The sequence below is a fragment of the Kogia breviceps genome, chromosome 15, assembly GCF_026419965.1.
Source record: "Kogia breviceps isolate mKogBre1 chromosome 15, mKogBre1 haplotype 1, whole genome shotgun sequence".
NCBI lineage: Eukaryota > Metazoa > Chordata > Mammalia > Artiodactyla > Physeteridae > Kogia > Kogia breviceps.
The window spans coordinates 53,456,622-53,483,031 of record NC_081324.1 but is presented as its reverse complement, the minus strand read 5'-3'; the positions used below and the strand labels follow the sequence as shown (position 1 = coordinate 53,483,031).

Here is a 26,410-nt window from a genome sequence, read left to right as displayed (position 1 = left end):
TTACCAAGATTTAAAATGTTCCTTAAAATGCTGTACAGCTTTGGCCAGCATGTAGCTAATGAAGTTAGAACTGTCAGCACTTTCTTCACGAGGGATGGTGAGTGTGAAATTGGGGGAAGGCAGAATGCTTACATCTCTCATCGTTACATCTCGTTTCGAAAAATTTCCTTCACGAACACCTGGAACTACCTAAGAAGAAGGATTATACAACAAAAGGTTACTAAATTCCAGCACACATTCAGCATTAATTTAATACAACATTAGTCAGGATAGGCTAAGTTGTGCTGAGGTAACAAATTAGCCCCAGCGTTCCAGTGGCTTCTTATAATTTATTTTTCACTCACGTTACATGTCCATTACAAGGGCTCTGAACCACCTAGAGGCTCAGGACCCTGGCTGAGAAAGGACCATCATCTCACATGTGCTGTAGCACATGTAATAACGCGTGGCTTTCTTTACATCCTCAGCAGAGAAAGAGAATGGATAATCACACACAGGCTCTTCTCTATCTCAGTCTAGGAATAACTCTTTTCATTTTTGTTCCCATTTCATTGGCCAGAACTTAACACATGGCACCACTTAACTGCAAGAGGAGCAAGAAAGCGTGAGTAAGCAGATGGAATATTTGGTGAGCACTACTGTCTGTGTCACAAATATTAATGTGATGTACCAAGCTTTGTACTGAGTTTCCACAAGAAATTTACAATTTACGGTTGTATGTGTGATTTTTGTAAGAACCAGTCATCTGAAATGTATGTCGTTTACTTTCTTAATGAGTTCTCAAGGGCATATACTTTGATTTTAATAATTTAAATGAAACTGTAATGACATGCAACTTGATGTAACCTGAAGAGAACTATTTTGGGGCTTCCCTGGTGGCACAGTGGTTAAGAATATGCCTGCCAATGCAGGGGACACGGGTTTGAGCCCAGGTCTGGGAAGATCCCACATGCTGCGGAGCAACTAAGCCTGTGCGCCACAACTACTGAGCCTGTGCTCTGGATCCCGCGAGCCACAACTACTGAGCCCATGTGCCACAACTATTGAAGCCCCTGCACCTAGAGCCTGTGCTCCACAACAAGAGAAGCCACCGCAATGAGAAGCCCACTCACCGCAACAGAGAGCAGCCCCTGCTCGCCACAACTAGAGAAAGCCTGCGCACAGCAATGAAGACCCAATGCAGCCAAAGATAAAATAAATTTATATAAAAAAAGAACTATTTTGAAAATGTGTTCAAATAAATTTCCCTATCAAAAAAACTAAAGCAGAATATTAAGAAGCCAAATTAACACTGGTGATTTCTTAATTCTAGTTTATAAAGCTAACATAACTTTCCCCCTTTTCCTTTTGATACATATAACACACATAAAAACTGCATAAAGCGTTTATGTCTAGTTCAATAAACAATTATAACGCTAACATGTAACTACAACCTAAAAAGCATAACTTTTTTCACCCGCTGGAATTTGTTATTTTTTTTTTTTTACAAAAGAGTCCTCTTCAGTATGTGCTGTTTTACAAATTTGCACTTTCCATTACATGATGAACTAAGAGCTGTTTAAAGAAAAATAAGTTTTACAAGCGGTTCAGCAAAGTGGTTAAGTCCAAGGATTCTGAAGAAAAGCTGTTTTGGCCTTGAATCTCAGTTCTACCATTTACTAGCTGTGCGACCTCAGACAAGTTGTTTAACTTCTCTGTAACTCATCTGAAATATCTGTAAAACAATCATACTCACCTTATAGGAACACAGAGTATTAAATGATCTAATACACGGGAAAAGTTCTTAGAACATTGTCAGACAAATATTGAGTGCTCTTTAGCAGTGATTATTATTAGAAAAATGTATCATTGAAAACCATAATTTTATTTTTCTATAGAGTTTTTTGTATAGAAGTGTCTTTGTTATCAATATCAGAAAGTTTAGTTAAATCAGTTAATGTTACTCAGCCACTAGAATGGAAGCAAATTGAAACATAGAATGGAATTCCTGACGACGATAAAAACAGTTAAATATTGGCTCTAATTTTCTAAAGATTGAAAGCACTGCTAAAATTTTTCTTAAAATTTTATTCTTTCCCTCATTCCTTACAAGAATTTTTCCTCTTTAAACTAAAAGTCCGTATTTGTGAATATGATCAAATACATCGCCTTATTTTACTCTCCTAGGGAATGATCTATCTAATGAAGTAATAGAGAGTCAGCAGGAATTGACAGTGGCTTTCAAAACCTTTTGACTATGGTCTACAGTTATAAACACATTTGTCATCATGACTCAAAAACACACATTTCTTAGAAAACAAACTTGTGGTTAAGAAAGGGGAAAGGCGGTGGAGGGATAAATTAGGAGTTTGGGATTAATAGATACATACCACTATATATAAAATAGATAAACAACAAGGACCTACTGTATAGCACAGGGAACTACAATATCTTGTAATAACCTATAATGGAAAAGAATCTGAAAAAGAATGTATATATAAAAGAGTATACTGACATATATATAACTGAAAAACTTTGCTGTACACCTGAAACTAATGCAACATTGTAAATCGACTATACTCAAATAGAAAAAGGAAAAAAACCCACATCTTACATATAAGTTATACACATATATAAACACACATCATGGAAATGGAAGTTCCATGACATATGCATCTGACTTATTAAATGAAATGCACTCTAATATTTTTTCTTCTGGTGCATCCTATTCTGCTTTTGTTTGTTTGTTTGTTTAATGTGCTGGTTGTGACTCTCTCAACTTATTTCTCAAACCACAAGCTTGTACCTTGAAAGAGAGTGAATCACTAGGATACAGAATGTCTTAGGTCAGATTGCCTAGAAGCAGAGCCTGAGATTCTGACACAGTTATTTATTAAGGGTGCTTTCAGTAAAACTTTTAGGGGGATGAGGTGAGCAAGATAGAGAAGAGGGAGAAGCTAATCTGGGAGGTGGCCTTCAGGTGACCTCCAGCCTCAGCCTGATCCTGAAGGGAGCTCTGGAGCATAAGTGGCCCCAAGGACAACCCTTTGGAGAAGGTTTCAGGGGTGAGCAGTTAGCAGCGCACCAGCTGGGGTTGGTAAAGGGATCCCGGGGGATTGTTAACATTACATGCTACACAAAATATTGTACCTTCAATTGCTCTGCTGGTGATTTTTGTATCTGGGTCTTTTTAGGAGCCCACCAATACCAACCTCATCAGAAATCACTTGCCTGGTGCATCGTATATTAATGTAATATGGTGTGTGGAGGGGGTGCATCAGGGAAGAAATTCAATCACTATTTTATGTTATGCAACAGGAGTTATTGATTGCAAGTGGGAGACATGGTATAAGTGCAACTTAAGATGGCAATGTTTATATGTGAATATTAATATATAACTGTGTTTCATTTTCAAGGTAAGTCAGTAGCTTGTTGTGTCAAAAGCTAATGAGATCTATAATTTACAGAGCTCTTGTTTTGGATAAGGAATTTATACTCATTGTTTTACAGACATCCATTTTAAGGTAGCTATTATTATTCCCATTTTCCAGATGGAAAAACTGAGGCCTAGAAGGATTACGGAACTTTCCCAAACTTATTCAGCTGGTAAGTTTCAGAGTCAGCTTTTGATCTCAAGTTGATTTACCTGATAGTCTTCTCCCTTAAAAATGACATTGGCCAGGTTTCTTCATGGTTACTTGTATCAGCACTATAGCTCTAAGCAGAATTAGCCATCTCTGGATTAGAAAGTATTTTGTGTTTTAAATTGGTTTTCTTTATAGAGTTTCTTGTTTTCTAAAGACCATGAACAAGTCAGCCTGAGTACAATCACAATGGAAGTATGAATATCCTTCTAGAGCCTGTTTTCAAATTCAGATGTAATTAATAAGTAAATTAACAGAAAAGTCAATGTATGCACACTTAGTCTCCATATCTGCTCTTGAGTCTCTCCATTACCTTAATGAAATTGAAGATGTTCTCCGTTCCTAGGGTCTGGTTTGCCAGTTCTGTCACCCAGCCAAACTGCTCTCTCATCTTCTCCATCAGATATGTGGTGTCCTCCAAGTGATGCTGGGTCATCTGGAGAACCTGGGCATATTGCTGATTGGATATGTTGACCAACTCAAGGGCCTCGTCTACTTTTGTGTATAGTTTAGGAACATCAGGACAGTCTAGCAAAGAAGAAAGTAACATGGTAAAGAAAAAGGTATGTGGGACTTGGAGTTGGGTGCTGTGGATTTAAGTCCCATCCCTTAAGCTTTCTACTTCCAGCCTTTTGACCTTGAGTGAGTTTTCAGCCAGGTATAAAGGGCATGAATGAAATAACACTGCAAAACGCCTGCTCACAGAGCCAGCACACACTAAAGATTTAAAATGTTCCTTTTCCTTGTCTTCCTTTCCATAGTGTCTCTGAAGGTCATTAGGGCTGCTCTCTTATACTCTGATCAGGACACATGGGAGATTGCACTTTTCTGCCACCTGGAAGTTGAGCGTGGCCATATTCAAAGTGACGTGTCTTACTGCTGGAGGAATCCTTTAAGAATGGTTTAGGATTTATCACCCTCCCTCCCCTGACAGTGGAACTAGTTTTGTTCCATATGGTGGAGGCTCCATCATCCTGAGTGAGGAGATGTGCAGCAGAGCTCCCAAGCAAGCTGTAATTGACAAGACATAGAGAGAGAAAGAAACCTTTGTGTTTACAAGTCACTAAGATTCTGCAGCTCTGCATTATTATTGCACAACAGCCCTTCTGAACTGAAACTGGGTTAAAGGAATTTATAGAGCTGCGCTGATGAGCATCCTGATACTGTGTAAAGATTATTTATCTGCAGACTACAGAAGTGTCTATGTGTTAGGGCATCTGGGATCATAAAAGATTGTTATCGTAGAAAAAGATCACAGGCTCTTTCGACTATATCTTCCTCTGTTTACTAAGAAACCATGCCTTCAGGAAGATAGGGGTGGGGGAGAATCCACCAACGAGAAGCTAGGTAACTACCTCATCTCAAGTCTTAAAAATCAGTTATTGTTTCTTTTTGAGATGTAGATATAATGCAAGATCCTCCAGCCTTCACACTTTTCCAAAAATTGTGTTGGGATCTTCAGGAGAGGGAGACCTTTGTACTTGCAGGTAAAACAATTTGCAACAGTGTACATTTGAAAAGTAATTCAAGAAAATATTTTGAAAACAGAGTGTCACAGTTAACAAGATACAGTATACATTTGAAAGGAGATCCAGATATTCTTTTAAAATGTCTTCATTTGCAAGTTTAGTGTTGTTAACTTTTAGAATAGTGGTGTAGTTTTGTATTTTTTTTAATTATGGGGGAAGAAGGTGGTGACTTCCCTCATGATCTTAGGCAATCCAGGAAGATCCCACATGCCATGGAGCAACTAAGCCTGTGTGCCACAACTACTGACGCCCGTGTGCCCTAAAGCCTGTGCTCTGCAACAAGAGAAGCCACCAGAATGAGAAGGCTGTGCACCTCAACGAAGAGTAGCCCCGCTCACCGCAACTAGAGAAAGCCTGCCTGCAGCAACGGAGACCCAATGCAGCCAAAAATAAATAAATTAATTAATTTTGTTTTTTAAAAAAGTAATAAATCAGCAAGGTTGCAGAACACAAGATCAATATATGTATATCAGTTGTATTTCTATACACTAACAATGAACAAACCAAAAATGAAATTAAGAAAATTCCACTCACAGTAGCATAAAAAGAACCATATGCTTATGAACAAATTTTTTAAAAGAACTGCAAGACTTGTATTGAAAATTAAAACACACTGTGAAAAAAATTAAAGATGACTTAAATAAATGGAAAAACATCTATTTTCATGAATGGGAAGCCTTAATATTGTCAAGAAGGTCATACTCCACAAATTGACCTATAGATTTAAGGCAATCCCTATCAAAATCTTAACTGCCCTTTTTGTAGTAACTGACAAGCTGATCCCAAAATTGACATGGAAGTGCAAAGGATCCATAATAGCTAAAACAATCTTGAAAACAAAGAACAACATTGGAGCACTCACACTAACCAATTTCAAAACTTACTACAAAGTACAATAATCAAGACAGTATGGAATTGGCATAGGATAGATATATGGACAAATGGAAGAGAATTGGGAGTCCAGAAATAAGCCCTTACTTTTGCTGTCCATGGATTTTCAACAAGAGTGCCAAGACAATTCTACACAAGAAAGAATAGAGTTTTTCAACAAGTGAAATTGAGACAACTGGATATCCAATTGCAAAAGAAAGAAGCTGGATCCCTACCTCATACCATATACAAAAATTAACTTGAAATTTATCACAGACTTAAATGCAAGAACTAAATATATAAAACTCTTAGAAGAAAGCATAAGCATAAACCTGTGTGACCTTGGATTGGGCAATGGTTTCTTAGATATGACACCAAAATAAAAATAGAAAAGAAGAAATAAAGTAGACTTCATCAAAATAAAAAACTTCCATGCTTCAAAGGACACCATCAAGAAAGTGAAAGGACAGCACATAGAATGGGAGAAAATATTTTCAAATAATATATCTGATGAGCATTTGGTATCTAGAATATGTAAAAAAAAAAACCTCTTACAACTCAACAATAAAAAGACAAATAACAAAATTAAAATATGGGCAAAGAATTTGAATAGACATTTCTCCAAAGACATGCAAATGACCAATAAAAACATGAAAAGATGCTTAATATTATTAGTGATTAGAGAAATACAAGACAAAATCACAATGAGATACCACTTCACATCCACTAGGTTGGCTAAAATAAAAACGATGGGCAATAACAAGCGTTGACAAGGATGTGGAGAAATTAGAACCCTCGTACATTTCTGTGGGAATGCAAATGGTACATCCACTTTGGAAGAGAGTTTAGTAGTTCCTCAAAATGTTAAACATAGAGTTACCATATGACCCATATATATTTCATGGTATATACCCAAGAAAATTGAAAACATATGTCCAAACAAAAACTTGTATACAGATGTTCATAGCAACATTACTCACAATAGCCAAAAAGTAGAAACAAACCAAATATCCATCAGCTAATGAACAAATAAACAGAATGTGGTATATCCATATAATGGAATATTAAGCAGCCATTAAAAGGAATGAATTTCTGAGAGATACTACAGTATGGATAAACCTTGAAAAAATTATGCCAAGTTAAAGAAGCCAGTCACAAAAGACCATATATTGTATGATTTCATTTATGACATACCCTGAATAGGCAAATTCAGAGACAGAAAGCAGATTAGTGGTTGCCAGGGGCTGGGTAGGGGAAAGGGGAGGGGAATGGGAAATGACAGCCAATGAGTATGGAGTTGCTTTTTGGGGTGAAAATGTTCTGGAATTAGATAGTGATGATGGTTATACAACTTTGTGAGTATAATAAAAAACAATGAATTGTATACTTTATGGTATATGAACTATATCTTAATGCTGTTACTTAAAAAAATACACTCACATGATCAGTGGGACCCACAGTACCTCAATGCATTTTTTTAGTCACGATATAGACATGAGAATGAGTGTTTCAAGAAAAGGAAGAAAGAAAAACCACATTTAGCAGGTGTCTCTTATGAAATGTGTCAATATGCATCCATTAGCTTTTGTTGCACAACAAACAAATATTTATTATTTCTCATGTTTTTGTGGGTTGGTTGCACTATTCTTATGTCTGAGCTAGCTCAGCTGGGGCTGGATGGTCTAGACCCTCACATTTTGAGGGTCTCAGCTGGCATGGCTGGGACCTCTCATCTTCCAGAAGGCTAGCCTGGGCTTGATCACGCAGTGGTGGATAGGCTTCCAGTAGCAAGAGAGGACAAATTTAATTCACAAGCACATTTCAAGGCACTCACATTTGCCAATATCTTGTTGCTTAAGGACAGACCCATGGCCGAGCCCAGATTCTCAGGTTGAAAAAAACAGACTCCAGCTTTTGATGGGAGGAACTGCAAAATATTATGGCTGTTTTGTCTTTAATCTAGTGTGCATGTATCACCTTCTGCCTGTGAGAGTTTCCAGTTTATACCTGTGGTTGTCAAGCAATTATTAATATTGCCTACATCACTTTCAAAAGAGATCCAGTTTAATTGCTAATTATATGGTCTCATGTAACAGAAACTGGGCTGGAGACAGACATTCCTTGATATAAATTCCATGTGCCTACCTCCTATATTAAGAAATAAAATATAACCCAAACAGATGAACCCCCACTGTGACCATTCCACATCAAACTCCTTTATCTTGAAACTACTATTTTGAATTTAGATGTATACATCTAGTACCAGTAACTGGTATGGGAAAAGAGCTACTTACAGTGAGTCCATTTAAAATTGGGACCAAAAATGTATGGTAAATAATGAAAAAAATGATTTAAAATGTTTTGGAACATATTTCATTTATCTAACATTTTTCAAATATAGGATTATAATTACAGCTGTATGCTTAGTCTTAGAACAAAGAATGAGTCAAATGTTGATAAAAGAGGCAAAAATCATTGTTTGACAAAACATACAAGAGTTGTTTGTAAAACACTGGAAGCAACTTAAATGTGCTTCAGCAGGAGAATGGATAAATAAATTGTAATGTGCTTACACAGACTAACATACAACAATGAATTTGTGAAATTAGAACCACATACATTCACATGACTAAATCTCCCAAACTGTACTGCGTGAAACACCAAGGTGCAAAAGAATACATAAGCGATAACATTTATAATATTAAGAAATATTATCCAAAACTTGGAAACAATGCAGAAGAATAGCTGTGTGTCCTTTCAATGTCACATAAAGTATTGTCCAAGAGGTCCACCCAAAGATTACTTAATTCTCTAGGGAAATGATCCTTTGTTGGATTTCCTATTCACTGTTGATTTGGGCCAGACTCCACGAAATTAGATGTAAATTACAGATTGAAAAGTGGCAAATAATTGTTGTCCAGTAAAGATATAAATTATTTTGGTCTGATAGAAATCATAACTGCAAAAGTTACAGTTTTATTGCCCTTCAGTACATTAACTAGTTTTATATCTAACTTTGCAACCTTACTTCAACATTCTGTCTATCCTTGACTGTAAATACTTCAGTCTCTCCTGTACTCCTTTAAACCAGCTTAATCACTCTTCTAGTTCCCTTATTAATGGAATAAATCAATCTTAACATGCTCATTTTGTACTTGTATGAGTCATATTTTTAAGCTTAAAAGTTATACTTTGACAATATAAAAACTAAAAACATGTAAAACATTGCTATGTATGGTATATGTGTGCTATATATAAACATATGATAAAAGGATAAAGAAACACAAGGAAAACAGCAAGGTCCTACTGTATAGCACAGGGAATTGTATTCAATATCCTGTGATAAACTATAATGGAAAAGAATATGAAAAAAGAATGTATATATATATGTATAACTGAATCACTTTGCTGTACAGTAGAAATTAACACATTGTAAATCAACTATATTTCAATAAAATAAATTTTTAAAAAAGAAATACAAGGAAATAATAAGCACCAAATTCAAAATAGAAATTTCCTACTGTGTGGGGAATATAGTCAGTGATGGTGACAAAGGTGGTTAAAAGTTACAAACTTCAAGTTATAAGATAAGTTAGTACTAGGGATGTAATATACAACATGATTAATAGAATTAACATTGGTATATGTTATATATGAATATTGTTAAGAGAGTAAATCCTAAGAGTTCTCATCACAAGGAAAAATATTTTTCTTTCTTTTTTTTTTTTTTTTGTGGTATGCGGGCCTCACTGTTGTGGCCTCTCCCTTGCGGAGCACAGGCTCCGGATGCGCAGGCTCAGCGGCCATGGCTCACGGGCCCAGCCGCTCCGCGGCATGTGGGATCTTCCCAGACCGGGGCACGAACCCGTGTCCCCTGCATCGGCAGGCGGATTCTCAACCACTGCGCCACCAGGGAAGCCCAATATTTTTCTTTTTTAAAAATATTTTTACATGAGATGATGAATGTTTATTAAACTTACTGTGTTCATCATTTCACGATGTCAAATCATTAAATTTGGAAGTGCTGTATGTCAATTATATCTCAATAAAACTGGAAGGGGAAAAAAACCCCAAACGATTTCCTTATAAGGGGATAAAGAGGATGTGATGTGGAAAGGGCACAGCGGGGGCTTCATCTATTTTGGTAATGTTTTATTTCTTCATCTAGTATTAGGCACATGTGTTTTTATTATTTTATTCTATATACATTTATCATAAAATATAAAAGTTTAAATTGTATGGGAGGGCTTTCCTGGTGGCGCAGTGGTTAAGAATCCACCTGCCAATGCAGGGGACATGGGTTCGAGCCCTGGGCCGGGAATATCCCACATGACAGAGCAACTAAGCCCGTGCGCCATAACTACTGAGCCTGTGCTCTAGAGCCCACGAACCACAACTACTGAAGCCCATGTGCCTGGAGCCTGTGCTCTGCAACAAGAGAAACCACAGCAATGAGTAGCCCCCACTCACCGCAACTAGAGAAAGCCCGCGTGCAGCAATGAAGACCCAAAGCAGCCAAAAAAAAAAAAAAAAAAAAAAGAATTGTATGGGAGCACATTAGGACAGCCTTTCCTCTGTGTTTTACCTTTTTTTTTTTTTTTTTTTTTTTTTTTTTTTTTGTGCGGTATGCGGGCCTCTCACTGTTGTGGCCTCTCCCGTTGCGGAGCACAGGCTCCGGACGCGCAGGCTCAGCGGCCATGGCTCACGGGCTTAGTTGCTCCGCGGCATGTGGGATCTTCCCGGACCAGGGCACGAACCCGTGTCTCCTGCATCGGCAGGCGGATTCTCAACCACTGCGCCACCAGGGAAGCCCCTGTGTTTTACCTTTGCAGCAATCAATTTATACTGCATGTATACTGTGTGACTTGATGTATACTGATTATTTGATGTGTTTATACTATATTATCTGATTTCTTATATATTGTCTTTCTTTTTCCAGTTTTGTTGAGAAGTAATTGACATATATCACTGTATAAATTTTAGGTATACAACATGATGGTTTGGCTTACATATTCACAATATATTCTGAATTGATTACTGTTATGGGTTTAGTTAGCATCCATCATCTCATACAGATACAATAAAAAGAAAAAAAATTCTCCTTGTGATGAGAACTCTTAGGATCTACTCTCTTAACAACCTTCCTATATATCACACAGCAGCTTTAGCTATAGTCATCATGTTGTACATTACAGCCCTAGTACTTATTTATCTCCTAACTGAAGTTTGTACCTTTCAATCACCTTCGTCCAATCACTTCCAACACCCCCCCCCATCTTCTCTATTATCTTATGACAATCAGGGAGAGATTATTCTTCAAAGCTTTTAACTGGGAGTTAAAGGAAGTTAATGATACATAGGTGGCATGTTTGAGTGGGACTATTTTTGTAAGAGGTCAGTATATTAGTGTATACTTTTCTCTTGTAAAAACTTCTGTTGTCTGTATGCAACCTTGTAACTGTGACTTGAAAAACAAACACTTGAATAATGAGAATCATGAGGACTTCAGACATTTTATTTAATCCTCAAAACACCTGTGTGAAGTAGCTATATTAATTTCATTTTCCAAATGATGAAACAGCTGCAGAAAGTCACCCAGGGAGCAATTCCGAATAAGACCCTCATCTGCTCTAATAAAAAGGTCCAGTTTATATTCAATCTCTTGTTCCAAATCTTAGCCACATGTTTTAGAATTTCCTTCCCTTAGGGCTTTGGCAAGGTAAAAAGCAGAAGCACAGGAATCAAAAGCTCTTCTTGGATTTTGCAAGAAAATTTGCGTTCAGACCCTAGCGGTTGGGAAGTGACTTCAGCTGGGGAGTGGAAGGGACATGAGGGTCGGAGGAAAGGGGGAAGGGCCGGTGGAGAGCATTTTTCACCTGGGGAAGGAATGAAAGCCGCTCTTGGTCAGATCTGGGAGGAGGCGAAACGCGCTGCTCAGGGATTGTGAGAAGCTACTATCTGTATTTAAATACTAATTAGTAATTAACCCACCGTCTGGAAAGAGTTAATGCCACTTGAAAAAAGACTTACTCGGAGGCTTGCCTGGTGGCTCAGTGGTTGAGAGTCCGCCTGCCGATGCAGAGAACATGGGTTCGTGCCCCGGTCCGGGAGGATCCCACGTGCCGCGGAGCGGCTGGGCCCGTGAGCCATGGCCGCTGAGTCTGCGCGTCCGGAGCCTGTGCTCCGCAACGGGAGAGTCCACAATAGTGAAAGGCCCGCGTACCACACACACACAAAAAACCCAACTTACTTGGCTAAAAATTTGCTTACACATTTTGAAGATTTCTTCATTGGTGGTTTTCTTTCTTTGCAGTAAGAAGAAAGAAGCCCTAATTTGCTCAGAGTTCTCTTTTGCACACAAGAGTGTTCGCTTGGTCTTTAACCATAAAAATTTTTCACGGGAATAATGAGGGAATTTTTAAAAGGGGAAAAGTAAGTTGACCTATTTTTGAATAATAAACTTTTATAAACCTGCCCTGAGCACCCCCAGACGGCAATGAGCACGCCAAAAAGAGCTTGAAGGGAAGCAAATGAATCCACGATGCCTGTAAAAGTGAGATTTGTGACCTCTGACCAGAATACAATCGAAACCCTGAGAACATAATAATCATTTACCTTCCTGTAGGTAATCCTGACATTTTTGGCATCTTGCGTGAAATTGGAAACATTCCGCTGAGTTCTGGCGAAGTTCTCCGCCCAGCCCTCGGCCCCGCACAGGCAATGCCGTCCTACTCAGGCCGCCGTGGGCGGAGTCTGAAAGTAACAGCATTTTCACATCAGTGTCATTAAAGAGTTTGAACTTTAACGGCATGGATAGAATGTCATTTCTCTTTCTAACCAGCACTTGCAAAATCTTTGTTCTGTATTCAATCGTAGGAGAGCATACTGGTGCAACCAGTTGCTAGGACAATTTGGCATCTATTAAAAAGTGCATGTGTCCTTTAATCCAGCAGTCTCATTACTGTCATTATTACTCATCATTACTATTATTACTACTTGCTTCCCCCAAACCCCACTCCCCACACAGAAGTTAATGCATATAATTTTATTTTCAGGAAGGAATCATGAGGAATTATTCATAGTAACTCTATTGGAAGAGAGACTTGATGGGGTGGGAGAGGGCAGCTTTCATTTCTTTTGTTCCTTTGTATATTTAAATTATTTTAAATTTAGTGTCTTATTTTTATCATTATTATTTCTGATATCATTGGGGTTAACTAGATAGGGAATTGTAAGCCACTCTTTTCTTTGGGCTTCTATTAAAATTTTTTCTAGTAATTATTTTAATTTTTTCAAGCTGTAATTCGAATATGTATTAGAGTTCCAAAGATATTGGAAATGTCTGTTTCTTAAACTGTGTGGTAGGTATTTATTACTATTCTTTTTTTGCGTTTCACATATATAATGTTATAAACAGTAGGTCAAAGATTTAGGAAAACATCTAAAGCAGATCAACTTTTAAGAAACTTTTTTTTTTCCTGGAATAATTAACCATCCATATAAAGATGATGTAAAAAGAAGTCGTCCAACAGCAAATTGACAATCCCCAATTGAGTGTTTCACATTAGGAAAAATTTGTTATTAATTTTTATTTTTTAATTTTTATTTTTTTTTTGCGGTACGCGGGCCTCTCACCATTGTGGCCTCTCCCATTGCAGAGCACAGGCTCTGGACGCGCAGGCTCAGAGGCCATGGCTCACGGGCCCAGCCGCTCCGCGGCATGTGGCATCTTCCCGGACCAGGGCACGAACCCACGTCCCCTGCATCGGCAGGCGGACTCTCAACCACTGCGCCACCAGGGAAGCCCTGTTATTACTTTTTAACCTGATGATATTCTGTTATATTAAATCCTTGATGTTAAAAAATGAAACATTTCGAGATAAATTGTGAAGTTTACTGGGAATTCCCTAGCGGTCCAGTGGTTAAGACACTGTGCTTCCACAGCAGTGGGGCAGGGGTTCAATCCCAGGTCAGGGAACTAGGATCCTGCAGGCCGCGTGGCACAGCCAAAAGCAACAAACAAAAAGTGTGAAGTTTATTGTTTAAAAACCTACGAGGCATTTGCTAGGTCATCTGGTGGGTAAGGCAGCCATCCCCTTTGTTGAACAGGAGTCATTTTCTCCCATTCCTTACAGATTTAGTGGCATCTCCTCTCTCCCCAGAGAACCCCTGTGAGTTCTACTGTAGAGCAATTCTGCATTATGTGCTGTTAATTTTGTATTCTCTATTAGACTCTGAGTCCTTTGAGAGAGGGGATTTGGTCTTGTCATTTTAATCTTGTCATTCTTGCATAACTTCCTCTCATTTCACTTATGATATGGTAGTATAATTGTTCACTGACCTGTTTTTCTTTCTCTGGACTAAACTCCTAAAAGTTAGAGGCTGTGTCATCTGTGTCATAATCATTGCTTATTCACAGCATCTAGATGAATACCTGGCATAGTCAAGGATGGCAAATTGAGGGCTATATGAACCAATTCCCCATGCTATACTCATGAGAGTAGCCCATCGCCTACCTTCGGCCAGAACAGAGCCTGAGGACCCTTCTAGGCAGTTACTTCTAGTAAATCATCTACCTTCCCAACTTGCCTGTTTCCCCCATGGGAAAATTAAGGACAGCAAAATTCTCCAGGGCAGGATTAAAACCCAGAACTCCCAGCTCCCAGCACCCAGCACTGTGTGAAGCTACTACACCACAGTTTTATTGAATGGATCTCATCTATTCTCTCTAGGGATTTGTAAGCCAAGTGAGGACAACTGCAAAAGCTATCTTATTCTGTTTCAACAGATTCAGCAACTGAAGTCTAGAAAGAACAAAGTAGGAAAGAAATTCCTTCATATGGAGACTAAAACGAAACAACACTCAATAAAATTTAAAAATATATTAAACAAGATATTTCATATTTTTATCACCATTTTCCTTTTAACAGTGTTCATTATTCAATTTTAGCTACTTTTCTAATTTTGGCTCTTAGGATGATCATGACAAATAAAGCCTACCTGTGAAGGCTGCCAGATACATAGTTTACACTCAGAAGATATTAACCACTGTAATTGACAGGAGGCAGCTTTCCTATTGCTATTGTAACAGATTCCACAGATTTAGTGGTTTGAACAACATAGATTATTTTACAGTGCTATAGGTCAGAAGTCTGAAGTGGGTCTCAGTGGGCTAAACGAAGGTGTTGGCAGGGCTGTTCTTTTCTGGAGGCTCTAGGGCAGAATCCAACTCCATGCCTTTCCAGTGTCTGGAGGCCACCACCCACCTTGGCTCCTGTTCCCCTTCCTCTATCTTCAAAGCTGGCAAAGTAGGGACAAGTTCCTCTCACGAGGCTGCCTCTATTGATTCTTTTCTGCCTCCTTCTTCTACTTTTAGGAGTCCTTGTGATTTCACTGGAGCCACCTGGACAACCCCAAATACTCTCCCTATTTTAAGGTCAGCTGATTAGCAACCTCAATTCCATCTGCAACCATACTTTCCCCTGCTGTGCAACCTAACATTTTCACAGGTTCTGGGGATTAGGATTTGGGTATCTTTGGAAAGCCATTATATTATTCTGCCTACCGCAAGGGGCAAAGGTTTATTCTCATTAGGTGGATTTTCTAGGGGCAATAGGTTTATTCCTCACCTACCACCAGTCCAGAAAAGTGATGGAAACCACACGCAAATACCCCACAGCCCCTGCCTGCCTATTTTTGATAAACTGTCCTCATGTACTCATCCGGGAAGAGAATCTCTCCTCTGTTGAGCTTGCTGTCTGGTTAGGGTAGGGACACTGGAGAGAGAAGAGTATAAAGGTGTAACAAAGGCTTTTTTGGTTTGCTGTTTTGTTTTTGTTTTTACTTTCTGCACTTGCAGGGGACCTTGGATCTCCAGATTATCACTGAGGTGACGGTGGTGCAAGGGAGGAATTGACTGGTTTAGATTCCTCATGTAAGTGGGATATAATATTTGTCCTTCTGTGTCTGGCTTATTTCACATGGCATAATGTCCTCCAGGTTCATCCATGTTGCCACAACTGGCAGAATTTCTAGGAGCCCGTTTCATTTGTGGTACGCGGGCCTCTCACTGTTGTGGCCTCTCCCGTTGCGGAGCACAGGCTCCGGACGCGCAGGCCCAGCGGCCATGGCTCACGGGCCCAGCCGCTCCACGGCATGTGGGATCCTCCCGGACCGAGGCACAAACTCGTGTCCCCTGCATTGGCAGGCAGACTCTCAATCACTGCGCCACCAGGGAAGCCCCCGTTTCATTTTTTGTTAGAGAAGAGCATCCCTGTCCTTGACTTAATGTTCCATAGAGATAAGTCCAAGGAAACACAGATTCTACCTGTGGCCCACAAGGCAACTCTCATTTCTGAGATGCTGCCTCCCAGGCTCTCCACAGAAGCCCAGAGAAGTTACCGTCTTCTGCCTTAACAACATAAAGCAGCATTGCTTTTTCCAACATGGAATATCAGAGGGCGTGAGTGGTATTGGTAGAAGGCGATTATTATCATTTACAGAAATTTCTACAGTCTTGGGTTTGTCTCTGAGTATTTTCTCTGGTTTTGTGCATAAATGATGTGATCTAAGGGATTACAGTAGTGATGCAGAGGAGGTCATGGAAGGCAGTAAATGTGACCTGGTTTTACATGGCACTAATCTTTCTTCCCAAACTGGGCGTTGAGGAGGCTGGACTGATTTTAAAGAAACCCCATGATGTTCAAGCAGAATAGAGCCAAGCACCTGCCTGAGTTTTAATAAAGGAGGCAACTGTCTTTTGCAAGTTCTCACCTTACCAGCATTTTCTTTCTCAGCTTTGAAAATTTGCTTTAGAAATAGAGAACAGCCCCACAGAGCTCTCAACAAAGACGGGAGAAGGCTAGTGTTTGGCAGACCTCAAAGCTTTTTCCTAAGAGGCTGTGAGACTTTGATTATCCATAAACCATCACTCTCAGAAACATTGTACAATGACTTAGAAATGGCTACCATTTCCAAAGTTAAATAAAACTCAACTTTAGTATGGATATCTAAATAATCTTTTAATACTTGCCTTTGTCTTGTTTTGATAAATCCTCAATTGCCTTCAGCTTCTCAGTAACTGTTGCACTGACACTTTGATAAATAGAGAGACTGAAATTACAGAACAGCTGGAAGAAGCTGGGAATGTCCCAGCTTTGCACAGGATGTGCTTTTCTTGCTGGCTCTTTGGAAAAAGCTGGAAAAAAGTAAGGCTCCGTGAAGTCTGTATCTGACATGAAATATGATTGAAAAGCCTGGTCAAATTCTTGCTGCATCTGTCTGAAGACGTCAAAACTCCTGTTATAGAGAAATCCCACATCCACAGTCAGTTGGCTGAACATGTTCTCTATCTGGGTCAGTTGTGCATCTTCCTCAACGAACTTCTCACCGATGGGAAGGTCTTTTTCATTATCTTCATGGAAAGGAAATAGAAACTGATATATCTTCCTGAAAAAATGTTCAAGCTGTGGGGCGGGATGGGGGACAGAAATGACATAAATTAAATTTCTTTTGGACTATTTTTTTTTATTGTGAATTTTAATGTCAACTTACAAGTAGTCATTACAAATCAAGAACAGTTCTGGGCAAACTAGGATAAGGTGATCTACTTTAAGATAATTTATTGACATTCATGTACCTGGCTTTGACTTTGACTATGGAAATAGGGTCTGAAGTTCCTCCTGGTTTCTGTTTGCCTACCAAGGCCTAAGAAGGCCAAGTTTCCAATATTACTGACAAGCCACAGTCCTGATGTACTGGTGGTGGTTGGCATGCATGGTTTTAGACCGTGCAGCCTGAAAACTGTGAAGAAGGCTCTTGTCTTTCACCTCTGCCTTAGTGCCTTAGTTCTTTTTTCTTTTTTTTTCTTCAGTGGCATGCCATTCATGTCTTTATGCTCTCCTCTTTCTCATCTCATAAATTAGTCCAGGGAAAAGATCAATACATTCACACTAAACTATAGATGCTTAATACAGCTAAATAGGTTACTTCGGGATGTTACATATTACCAGTGATCAAAGCCCTCCTTGGCTGTAGTCAAAGGAATGAAGCTCTAATGATAGAATTTCCTATTCAGGGGAGATCTTCCAGCAGTCACACCATGTTCTACTTCATCTATGTGACACATAAGTTCATGCCAGAACACAGTTGCCCTTGTATGATAGTGATATGACCCTGTTGTATGTTTTGGAACGTAGCAACCATCGAACATCACTGTGGGAGCACTCCCCACCCCCACTCAAGGGCTATTCAAAGAATTCTCCAGGGATTCTTAGAAGACTCATGCCTTTCTCAAAAAGTAATCTGGATGGATCATCTGCCTCTCCCTCTGCCAGCTTCTGTTTACCTGAACCCAGCCAAAAACGAAACTTTAAAGGCCCAAGAAACTGTCATAAGGTCACACAAAAGGCACAGATAGGAATGGTCCCCGAAGTTCCTGACTTCCAGCCAGTGCTCATTCCAGTAAACTCTGGTATGTTAGAGAGTGGCTATAAAAATAGAGCAGATGCGATTAACAGTGAAGGCAAATTAACTTGGCATATGAATTATCCTAGGGGCTGTTCCTTCTTTAATTGGGGATGGCACTGCCAAGCCAGGCGCAGACTCTGATTACTGCATGCTCTGATATGGAGAGGGGAATTTCTCTGCATTGCATACTCAGCCCACTTCTTGAAGGGGAAGGGAAATTCAGGCCAAGAGAAGAGGAGCCTTTTATGGGTCAGAGCTCATCCCATTCAGGTCACCACCCTCTGCGATTTTCCTCTGCCCAGAAGAGAGCCAAAGGGGACAAAAAAGAAAATATGCCAGTCCTATAGGACATGCACGGATGGGGGTGAAGGGGACGTGAATGTGAGCACGTGTGTGCACGGGCATGTGTGTGCTGCAGCAAGAGGGCAAGCCCATTGAAGGAGAGACTCAGGAGGCAGAGGATGCCTTCAAAGGCTTGGCCTCCAGAGAAAACATTAAAGCAGGTTGAAATCAGAGACTATAATACTATTATTCAGAATGCAATTCAGCAAACATTTATTGAATACCTATAATGCTTAAATGAAGGCAGATAAGATATGGCTCCTGCACTCAAAGAGCTTACAATCTAGTGGGCACATGTTCATAAATAACAAATACCAGGCAGAAAGAGTCAGGGTATTTCTGAGAGATACACACAGTGTCCTGACAGGGAGGGACAAGCACTGGATGGCTGTTCTAACTTTAAAATTATATATCCACAAGTGATTCATACATGAGCATGAATGCTAGATTCTAGGTTGCAAAAGGCCAATATCAGATCATCCATATCTATTCTAAATATCAACATAAGTTAATTTATTTAAGTAAGCTGAAGCACATACCTTAAGAACTTAGAAACCTTGAGCTCTATTTTTCCCTTACCTTGTTTTTCATAGAGGACCAACTGTTTTGGCAGGTTGTATAAAATCTCATGCAGTTACTTTCCAGGCAAGATTTGCATTCATCCCAGGAACCTGCCAAAGACACCTGGCATAGCCTTTCTTCCTCTTCTAGATGTTCTTGAACTTCATTCATAAGTTTCAGGGCCTCCTAATTAAAAAGTAGAAACACACACTCTATTTTCATTTCATGCCTCTATGTGTTGTACTTTAGTTGATTTCGCTCTTTACAAAATGTGCATATTCGAAACTAAACCTCTGGGAATTCCCTGGCCGTCCAGTGGTTAGGACTCCTTGCTCTCACTGCCAAGGGCCCGGGTTCCACGATCCCTGGCCGGGGAACTAACATCCCACAAGCCCTGCGGGGCAGCCAAAAATTAAAACAAAAACAAAAAATACTAAACCTCATTCCTTCTTCAAGCCCTTAGCATCTGACAGATCTACCCTGAAGCTTTCTGTTACCTTAAGATCACTGCTTGATCTCTGTTGAAGACCGGGCAGTTCTTATTCACCTGTTCATTCGTACAGTCAACAGCTATTTATTGAGTGTTTGCTATAGGACGGACATTCGCTGCCTGTGGGTGAAGCAACAATGAAGACACAGCCCCTACTCTGCTGAATGACTGTAATTGATCTGTTTACTTGTCTGTCTTCACTTCTAGTCCTTGAAGGATGTGGAAGATGGGTTTTCAAGGCTTACAAAGTTGACACATTTATTTCCTTCATTTATGCTGCTTTTAATTTTTGTGTGTTCTTAAACACTGCAAGGAAGCACAATTCTTGTGTATCAAATCAAATCTTGTATATCAAATTCCTGTGTACTGTATATCACAATTCTTGTAGTGAGTTGCATTCTAATGGCAAAGACGCTGTATTCTGAGGGGCTTCGTTCTTCTCATCCATATTCCAAGCACCCCGCCTTGTGGTGCCTGCTGTACTCGGCCAGGTCCCGCCCAGCAGAAGCGACACCTGTCCCTGAGAAGGTCAACCCTGCCCCCAGAGCTCCCCCCAGGCCAGCCCCACGTAGACCCACCCCCCCTCCACCTCCCTGCAAGTGTGGGCTTCTGCAGACCGGCTCCCTCCAGGCCTGAGAAGTAGTTCAGAGGATTTAGGGGATATAATGGACCTGTCCGTAAGGAGAAAGCCTCAGAGCGGATGAAGACTCCCTTAAGTGAAAAACAACACAAGGGAGCACAGTTTTTAACACCAATGTAGTATGCACTTTAACCTACGGGAAAAGAAAAAGAAATCACCCTTTCCTGGCATATTAAGTCCAAAGAAACACCTGGGCACTGACAATCCCCCCACATCTCTGCAGGGCTCAGGTTTTTCAGCTGCCCTCACGGCAGAATCCTGGGGCTAAGCCGCGTGTCATTTGCTACGTCCCACATAAGAAACCTGGCAGGGCTCCAGTCTGCCAAATGCACCTCGTGATCCAGACAGGTTTAACTTGTCTCTTTGGGCTTTGCAGAACAATTTTGGAATCCTACAACTTCTCAAGAAAGGTTGCCTCACCAGGACAGGCAACAGGACTGCCCAGATTTTCTCAATCAGTCTTTTAAATATTCTGCCCATTGTCACTATAAACCGAAATCCCAATATTTCCAATTACAAACTACATTCACCGTGGACCCTTGGGCAAATTATTTAACATCTCTGAGCCCCTGTCTCCTTCTTAGCAGATAGGAATAACTGTAGGATCTACCTCTTAAGGTTTCGTATTAAGTGAGATGAGCAAGCAAGGCACATCTGATTTCCTTCCACTCACCTCCAAGAGTGTAACAAGAACCAGTGACCAAATCACATGGCCCAAGTTTTGGTACTGAAATGTTGCCATGGAGGAAGTAGGTCTCTGGTTTAGGAATGCCTTGTCCATGCCTTCTGCTTCCCCCTAAAGGTCCCACCCAGCGATAGATTCCATACTTAGAACTCTCTTCCTGCAGTTCAAAGTCCCACACAAACCTGGAGGGGGGGTGCGAGGCATGGGGAATCACTTGAAGCTGCTTTAGGGTTTCCCACTTTAGTGGGAGCAAGTTTCAGACGCTCCCACTAAATATAAATAGGGAGAAGCTGATGAGGAGGATCGAGATTACACTGGATCACCTGAGGATGGGATGTGTTTTGTTCTGGGAGACTTGGGGGCACCCACCCCATATTTGTCAAATTCGTAATTTGTGTGAAGTATCCTTTATTTTAGATTGAAAATAATTTTAGGGAGGGAGACTCAGGGTTAAACAGGTTTTTCCTTTTTAAAATGAATTTTTAAAGGAGTACCCAAACCTTAAGAGTATAATTCAATGATTTTTTAAAAAATAAAATAAGTAGGTCTTAAGAAATAATAAAAATGCTACTAGCTCCTGGGATTCTTCAGGGTCACAAATGGAACTAACACTTGCTAACCTGACCCACACCAAGCATTCTTTCCATAGTATGTGCTCCCTCCTTGGCTTGCCAGGAGGCCCGGGAAAGGGAGAAAGACAGAAAGTCACTGGGTCTTCCACAGGCACAGAGCCAGTGGACTTTCTCCTGGGTCCGTCATGACAGGGTTACAACACTGTAAAGCAACCACACTCCAATAAAAATTAACAACAACAGCAACAACACATTAATGAACATCTCGAAACTCAGTTTCCTTAGCTGTAAAATGAAAGTGATGGTTTACTCAGATGTTGGAAGGACTGCAGGTGATAATGTGTTTTATAAAGGGCCTGTGAATGATATCTAGTATGGTTATTCCCGGTGGCCAGACTCACAAGCCCACCAGGGAAGAACACAGCTAGAGGGGCTTCCACATTTTCCTCATGAGGAGCTGGTTTTCATTTCCTCAAGGTCTTTTGATCTCTGCCAAAAGGGAGGAGGGCTTCCAGCTGCTGGTCAAGCAATCTCCTTTCCTCGACAGGGACCCTGTGTGGTACAGGGAGAGGGATGGCTGCAAAATCAACCAGCTGGTGACAGGCTGACTACAGCTTTGGGGTCCCAGCCTGTGATGTAGCCCTGCTTCAATGGATCAGGGGACACCCAGTGGCCACCGTGAATTCCAGCATCTCTGGAGCTTGGTAACCCCCAACTTTATAGGTCTACAGGTCTAGGTGTAGATCAAGGTCTAGAGAAGAAATATTAGAACTTGTATTTGTGGTTTTTAAATTTAAAAATCAACTATGGAAAGGAGAAACGGGGAGTTGTTTAATGGGTATAGAGTTTCAGTTTTGCAAAATGGGATGAATTCTGGAGATTGGTTGTCCAATAATGTGAGTGCATTAAAAAAATTATATTTCATTATTTATTTGGCTGAGCCGGGTCTTAGTTGCAGTATGCATGTGGGATCTAGTTCCCTGGCCAGGGATCAAATCCGGGACCCCCTCATTGGGAGCATGATGCTTAACCACTGCGCCACCAGGGAAGTACTGTGAATGTATTTAATATTATTGAACTGTACTCAAAAAAGTGGTTAAGATGGCAAATTTTATGTTATGTATATTTTACCACAATTACAAATGTTTTCATGAAAATAAAATTTAAAAGTAATTTACTCCTAATTTTAAAATTTAAAATATTTTCCAAATTATTTTTGTTATAGTTTTGATACCCTCTATAAGGGTATGTTGGAAAATAAATTTAAAATTTTTTTAACTGTTCTGAGTGTTATGTTAATGGTTAATGATATTAAACTATGAGCCATGCAATGTCTATAATTTAGAAATGTATTGAGCTTTGTACTGTAACATATGAACAGTTTTTAATATGGCCCATAGACATTTGAATATAATGTATAGTCTCCATTGATAAGATACATAGTTTGGACAACAACTATTAAGTAAAGGTATTTGAATTAAAAAAATTGATGAGGCTGATGTACTATTTCACATGCACTGGTGCTTGTGTCAGGCCATTGTGTGTGGCCAGCTGTGCGTGAGGACCCTGCGGAAGAGACACTGGTCGCCTCTCTCTGTTCACTTGGAGCCAATTGCAATGACTTGCCATTTAAGAGAACTCAGGTAAATGATGTTTTTAAACTACTTTTAACTAAACTAGCCCTCACTAAATGAACAGGAGGCTTTAAAAGTTTCTTGAAAAAAAACTCCCAGCAGATTAAAAAATATGAATAACTTAAGCTCAGATAGATAAGAAGCAAATGGCAGGGCTGCCACTTTTTCATTACAAGCTCTTTGGCCTTGTGTCAGTAAAAATACGGCGATCTAATCAGATTTGGCAATAAGCTAAAAAATTTGCAAAATATTGGGGCTTCCCTGGTGGCGCAGTGGTTGAGAGTCCGCCTGCCGATGCAGGAGACGCGGGTTCGTGCCCCGGTCCGGGAAGATCCCACATGCCGCGGAGCGGCTGGGCCCGTGAGCCATGGCCGCTAGGCCTGCGCGTCCGGAGCCTGTGCTCCGCAACGGGAGAGGCCACAACAGTGAGAGGCCCGCGTACCGCAAAAAAAAAAAAAAAGATAAAAAAAAATTTGCAAAATATCTAGATTATTTGAAATATGGACTTACATCTACCCAAGCTAATGATGATCCCTAAGTGCATTCTGTGCCTTGAGATAATAACGGTAGCAATTCATGTGTCTAATTTAATAAATAAATTAAAATGCATATATTCAGGAGTGGATGCTAACAATAATTATGGTAATAGGGATGGGAGAGCAAAAAACTTTGGAGGCCACTGATGTAGCCAAAAACTCCCAGACACTTTTGACACAATATCCCAACTCAAAAGGCACCAATAAAGCATTTTTAAGAAAGCAGCGCTTCCCAAACAGAGCCGAATCCCCCAAATTCCCGAGTTTGGAGTCCTTTGAAGGCCTAATCTACAAGGAATATGTTCTTTGAAGAAATTTGAAATTTTCTTCAAACTCTTCCTCCAATAAGGGCTGCTCTCCAGAAAATCTATGATTAGGGTAAATAAGTAATTCCTCCAGTGCACTCAGACATGCACTATTTATGGTCCAGATATAGTTAAGGACAGGTATGATTTTCAATGACTGTACCTGCTTTTCTTCTCTGCATTTCTTCAGGGTTCTCATTAGGTTGCTATGTTCCTCCTCTCTTCTTTCCATCAGGATTTTCATTTGCTTCACGCCAGTCAAAGCCTTCTTCACCTCTTCATCTAAATCTATCTCCCCAGCCTTGGAAAAACCTAAAAAATTAGGATGTAGTTGTAGTTTTTTCCTTTGAGATCTGATCAGATTACAATGTATCAGAATGCAATGAGTTCACCAACTTTTCATGTTCCCCCAGCAGAGACTTAATTGTTTTTTTTTTTTTTTTTGTGGCACGCGGGCCTCTCACTGTTGTGGCCTCTCCCGTTGCAGAGCGCAGGCTCCGGACGCGCAGGCTCAGCGGCCATGGCTCACGGGCCCAGCCGCTCCGCGGCATGTGGGATCCTCCCAGACCGGGGCACGAACCCGTGTCCCCTGCATCGGCAGGCGGACGCTCAACCACTGCGCCACCAGGGAAGCCCTGTTTTTTTTTTTTTTTTTAAAGCATCAAACTTTGAAAGCAGATCACAGTGATTTGGGCTGTCAGCTGCCACATAGACACGGCTACCACCTGGGTGATACCTTCTCTTCCTCACTTCTGAATTTCTAGCCAAGTCAGAGTTCATTTAAACCTATTCTTATCATTTTCCTCAGGGCCTGTTTTCATTTATCCAATTGTTTTTCTTTCCCTTAAAACTCAAGTGTGTTTATATTAGAAGAAAACATTGAGTTTTCTTCACAGACAATTTATATTAAATGCCCAACTGGGAACCTTAAACAGAGTGAACAATTTCCTTTTCTTTCAGCTTCAGTTACCTTCCCAGGAGGCATAAAACCTAGAAAGCATTTTGTATAATGCAAGATTCTTTAATAACCTACTGGACATCTCTTACACCCCTTTAATAAGCCTTTAGTGAGTATGAAATTCATGGTTTGTCATTCTCTCTTCACAATAGCCAATGTGGCCTCCAAAGGAGCTTAATCTGGTCTCCAAATTTAATTACAGATCCCCAAAAAGAAACGTTTAAACTAATTTATTTTCCTAACTGTTAAGTACTCAAAGCATATCTCATCAAGCAAAGGTCACAAGCTAATGAGCACAGACCAACCAGATTCAATGTCATTATAATCCATTCTTTCACTATCTCAAGGATAACTGCATGGATTACTTTAATTGTTTAAATTTTTCAAATGCTAGAAAAGAATTTCACTGTTCATTAAAACTGTGCTCAGAGGACACCAAACATCTGGATGAGACCAAGCAATGCAACCCAAAACGTTGGCAAGTTTTATCTCTGTGATGGCAAACATCTGGATATGTGGACCATTCTCAGAGACACGTTTGGAATTTTCTATTTTTATCCAGATGCTTGGCGTCTTGTCTACTTGGCTTAAGTGCCTGGAGAACATCTCACTGTGAAACTAGAGGGCATCCTGATATCTCTCAACTGTAAATCACCGTAAATGCCAGCAGGACATGCAAACAGGCAAATGAGACAGCGCAGATAAAGAACCCAAACATTACCTTTCAGGTCTCCATGTATAGCAGTTTTGTCCTTCCAAGTAGGTGCACAGTGACAATCTTTCAACCACAGCAGATACACAATAAACACCAAGAGTGGCAGCTTCATGTTTCCACTGTGACTGCAAAGGAAAAATAAACCTGTGTCAAATGCCTTAGGTTAAGTTAGTTTCTACTGGCATCAACTGAAAACACATGGTGATCCAAAGCATTTTACTGTCAGATTTTCTTTATAACTTTAGACAATGTATGCTGATATGGCTCAGACATAAGGAAACCTGAAATCTAAATAATTTTTTAAAAAAGAGGGCTTCCCTGGTGGCGCAGTGGTTGAGAGTCCGCCTGCCGATGCAGGGGACGCGGGTTCGTGCCCCGGTCCGGGAAGATCCCACATGCGGCGGAGCGGCTGGGCCCGTGAGCCATGGCCGCCAAGCCTGCGCGTCCGGAGCCTGTGCTCCGCAACGGGAGAGGCCACAACA

The 26,410-nt window shown here is 40.3% G+C and overlaps 1 protein-coding gene across 1 annotated transcript; it reads right to left on the bottom strand.

Moving 5' to 3' along the window:
• CLUL1 (clusterin like 1) lies at positions 1-26,046 on the bottom strand. The gene is made up of 7 exons (XM_059039980.1): positions 25,935-26,046; positions 24,419-24,567; positions 19,412-19,579; positions 17,055-17,487; positions 12,638-12,775; positions 3,937-4,151; positions 1-189 (listed from the first exon to the last, which is right to left on the bottom strand). Exons 1-7 carry the CDS (start codon positions 26,038-26,040, stop codon positions 1-3), a joined length of 1,398 nt encoding a protein of 465 aa, XP_058895963.1. The 5' UTR covers positions 26,041-26,046.
• Between the last annotated feature and the right edge of the window lie 364 nt (positions 26,047-26,410).

What these genes read in the sequence shown, in the direction of transcription:
- CLUL1 (XM_059039980.1), bottom strand. Translation starts at nt 26,040, where the DNA reads ATGAAGCTGCCACTCTTGGTGTTTATTGTGTATCTGCTGTGGTTGAAA. An exon ending in GGTCCTCTATGAAAAACAAG is followed by an intron (nt 17,488 to 19,411) that starts GTAAGGGAAAAA and finishes CCCGCCCCACAG; the next exon opens with CTTGAACATTTTTTCAGGAA. An exon ending in ACATCTTCAATTTCATTAAG is followed by an intron (nt 190 to 3,936) that starts GTAATGGAGAGA and finishes CCTTCTTCTTAG; the next exon opens with GTAGTTCCAGGTGTTCGTGA.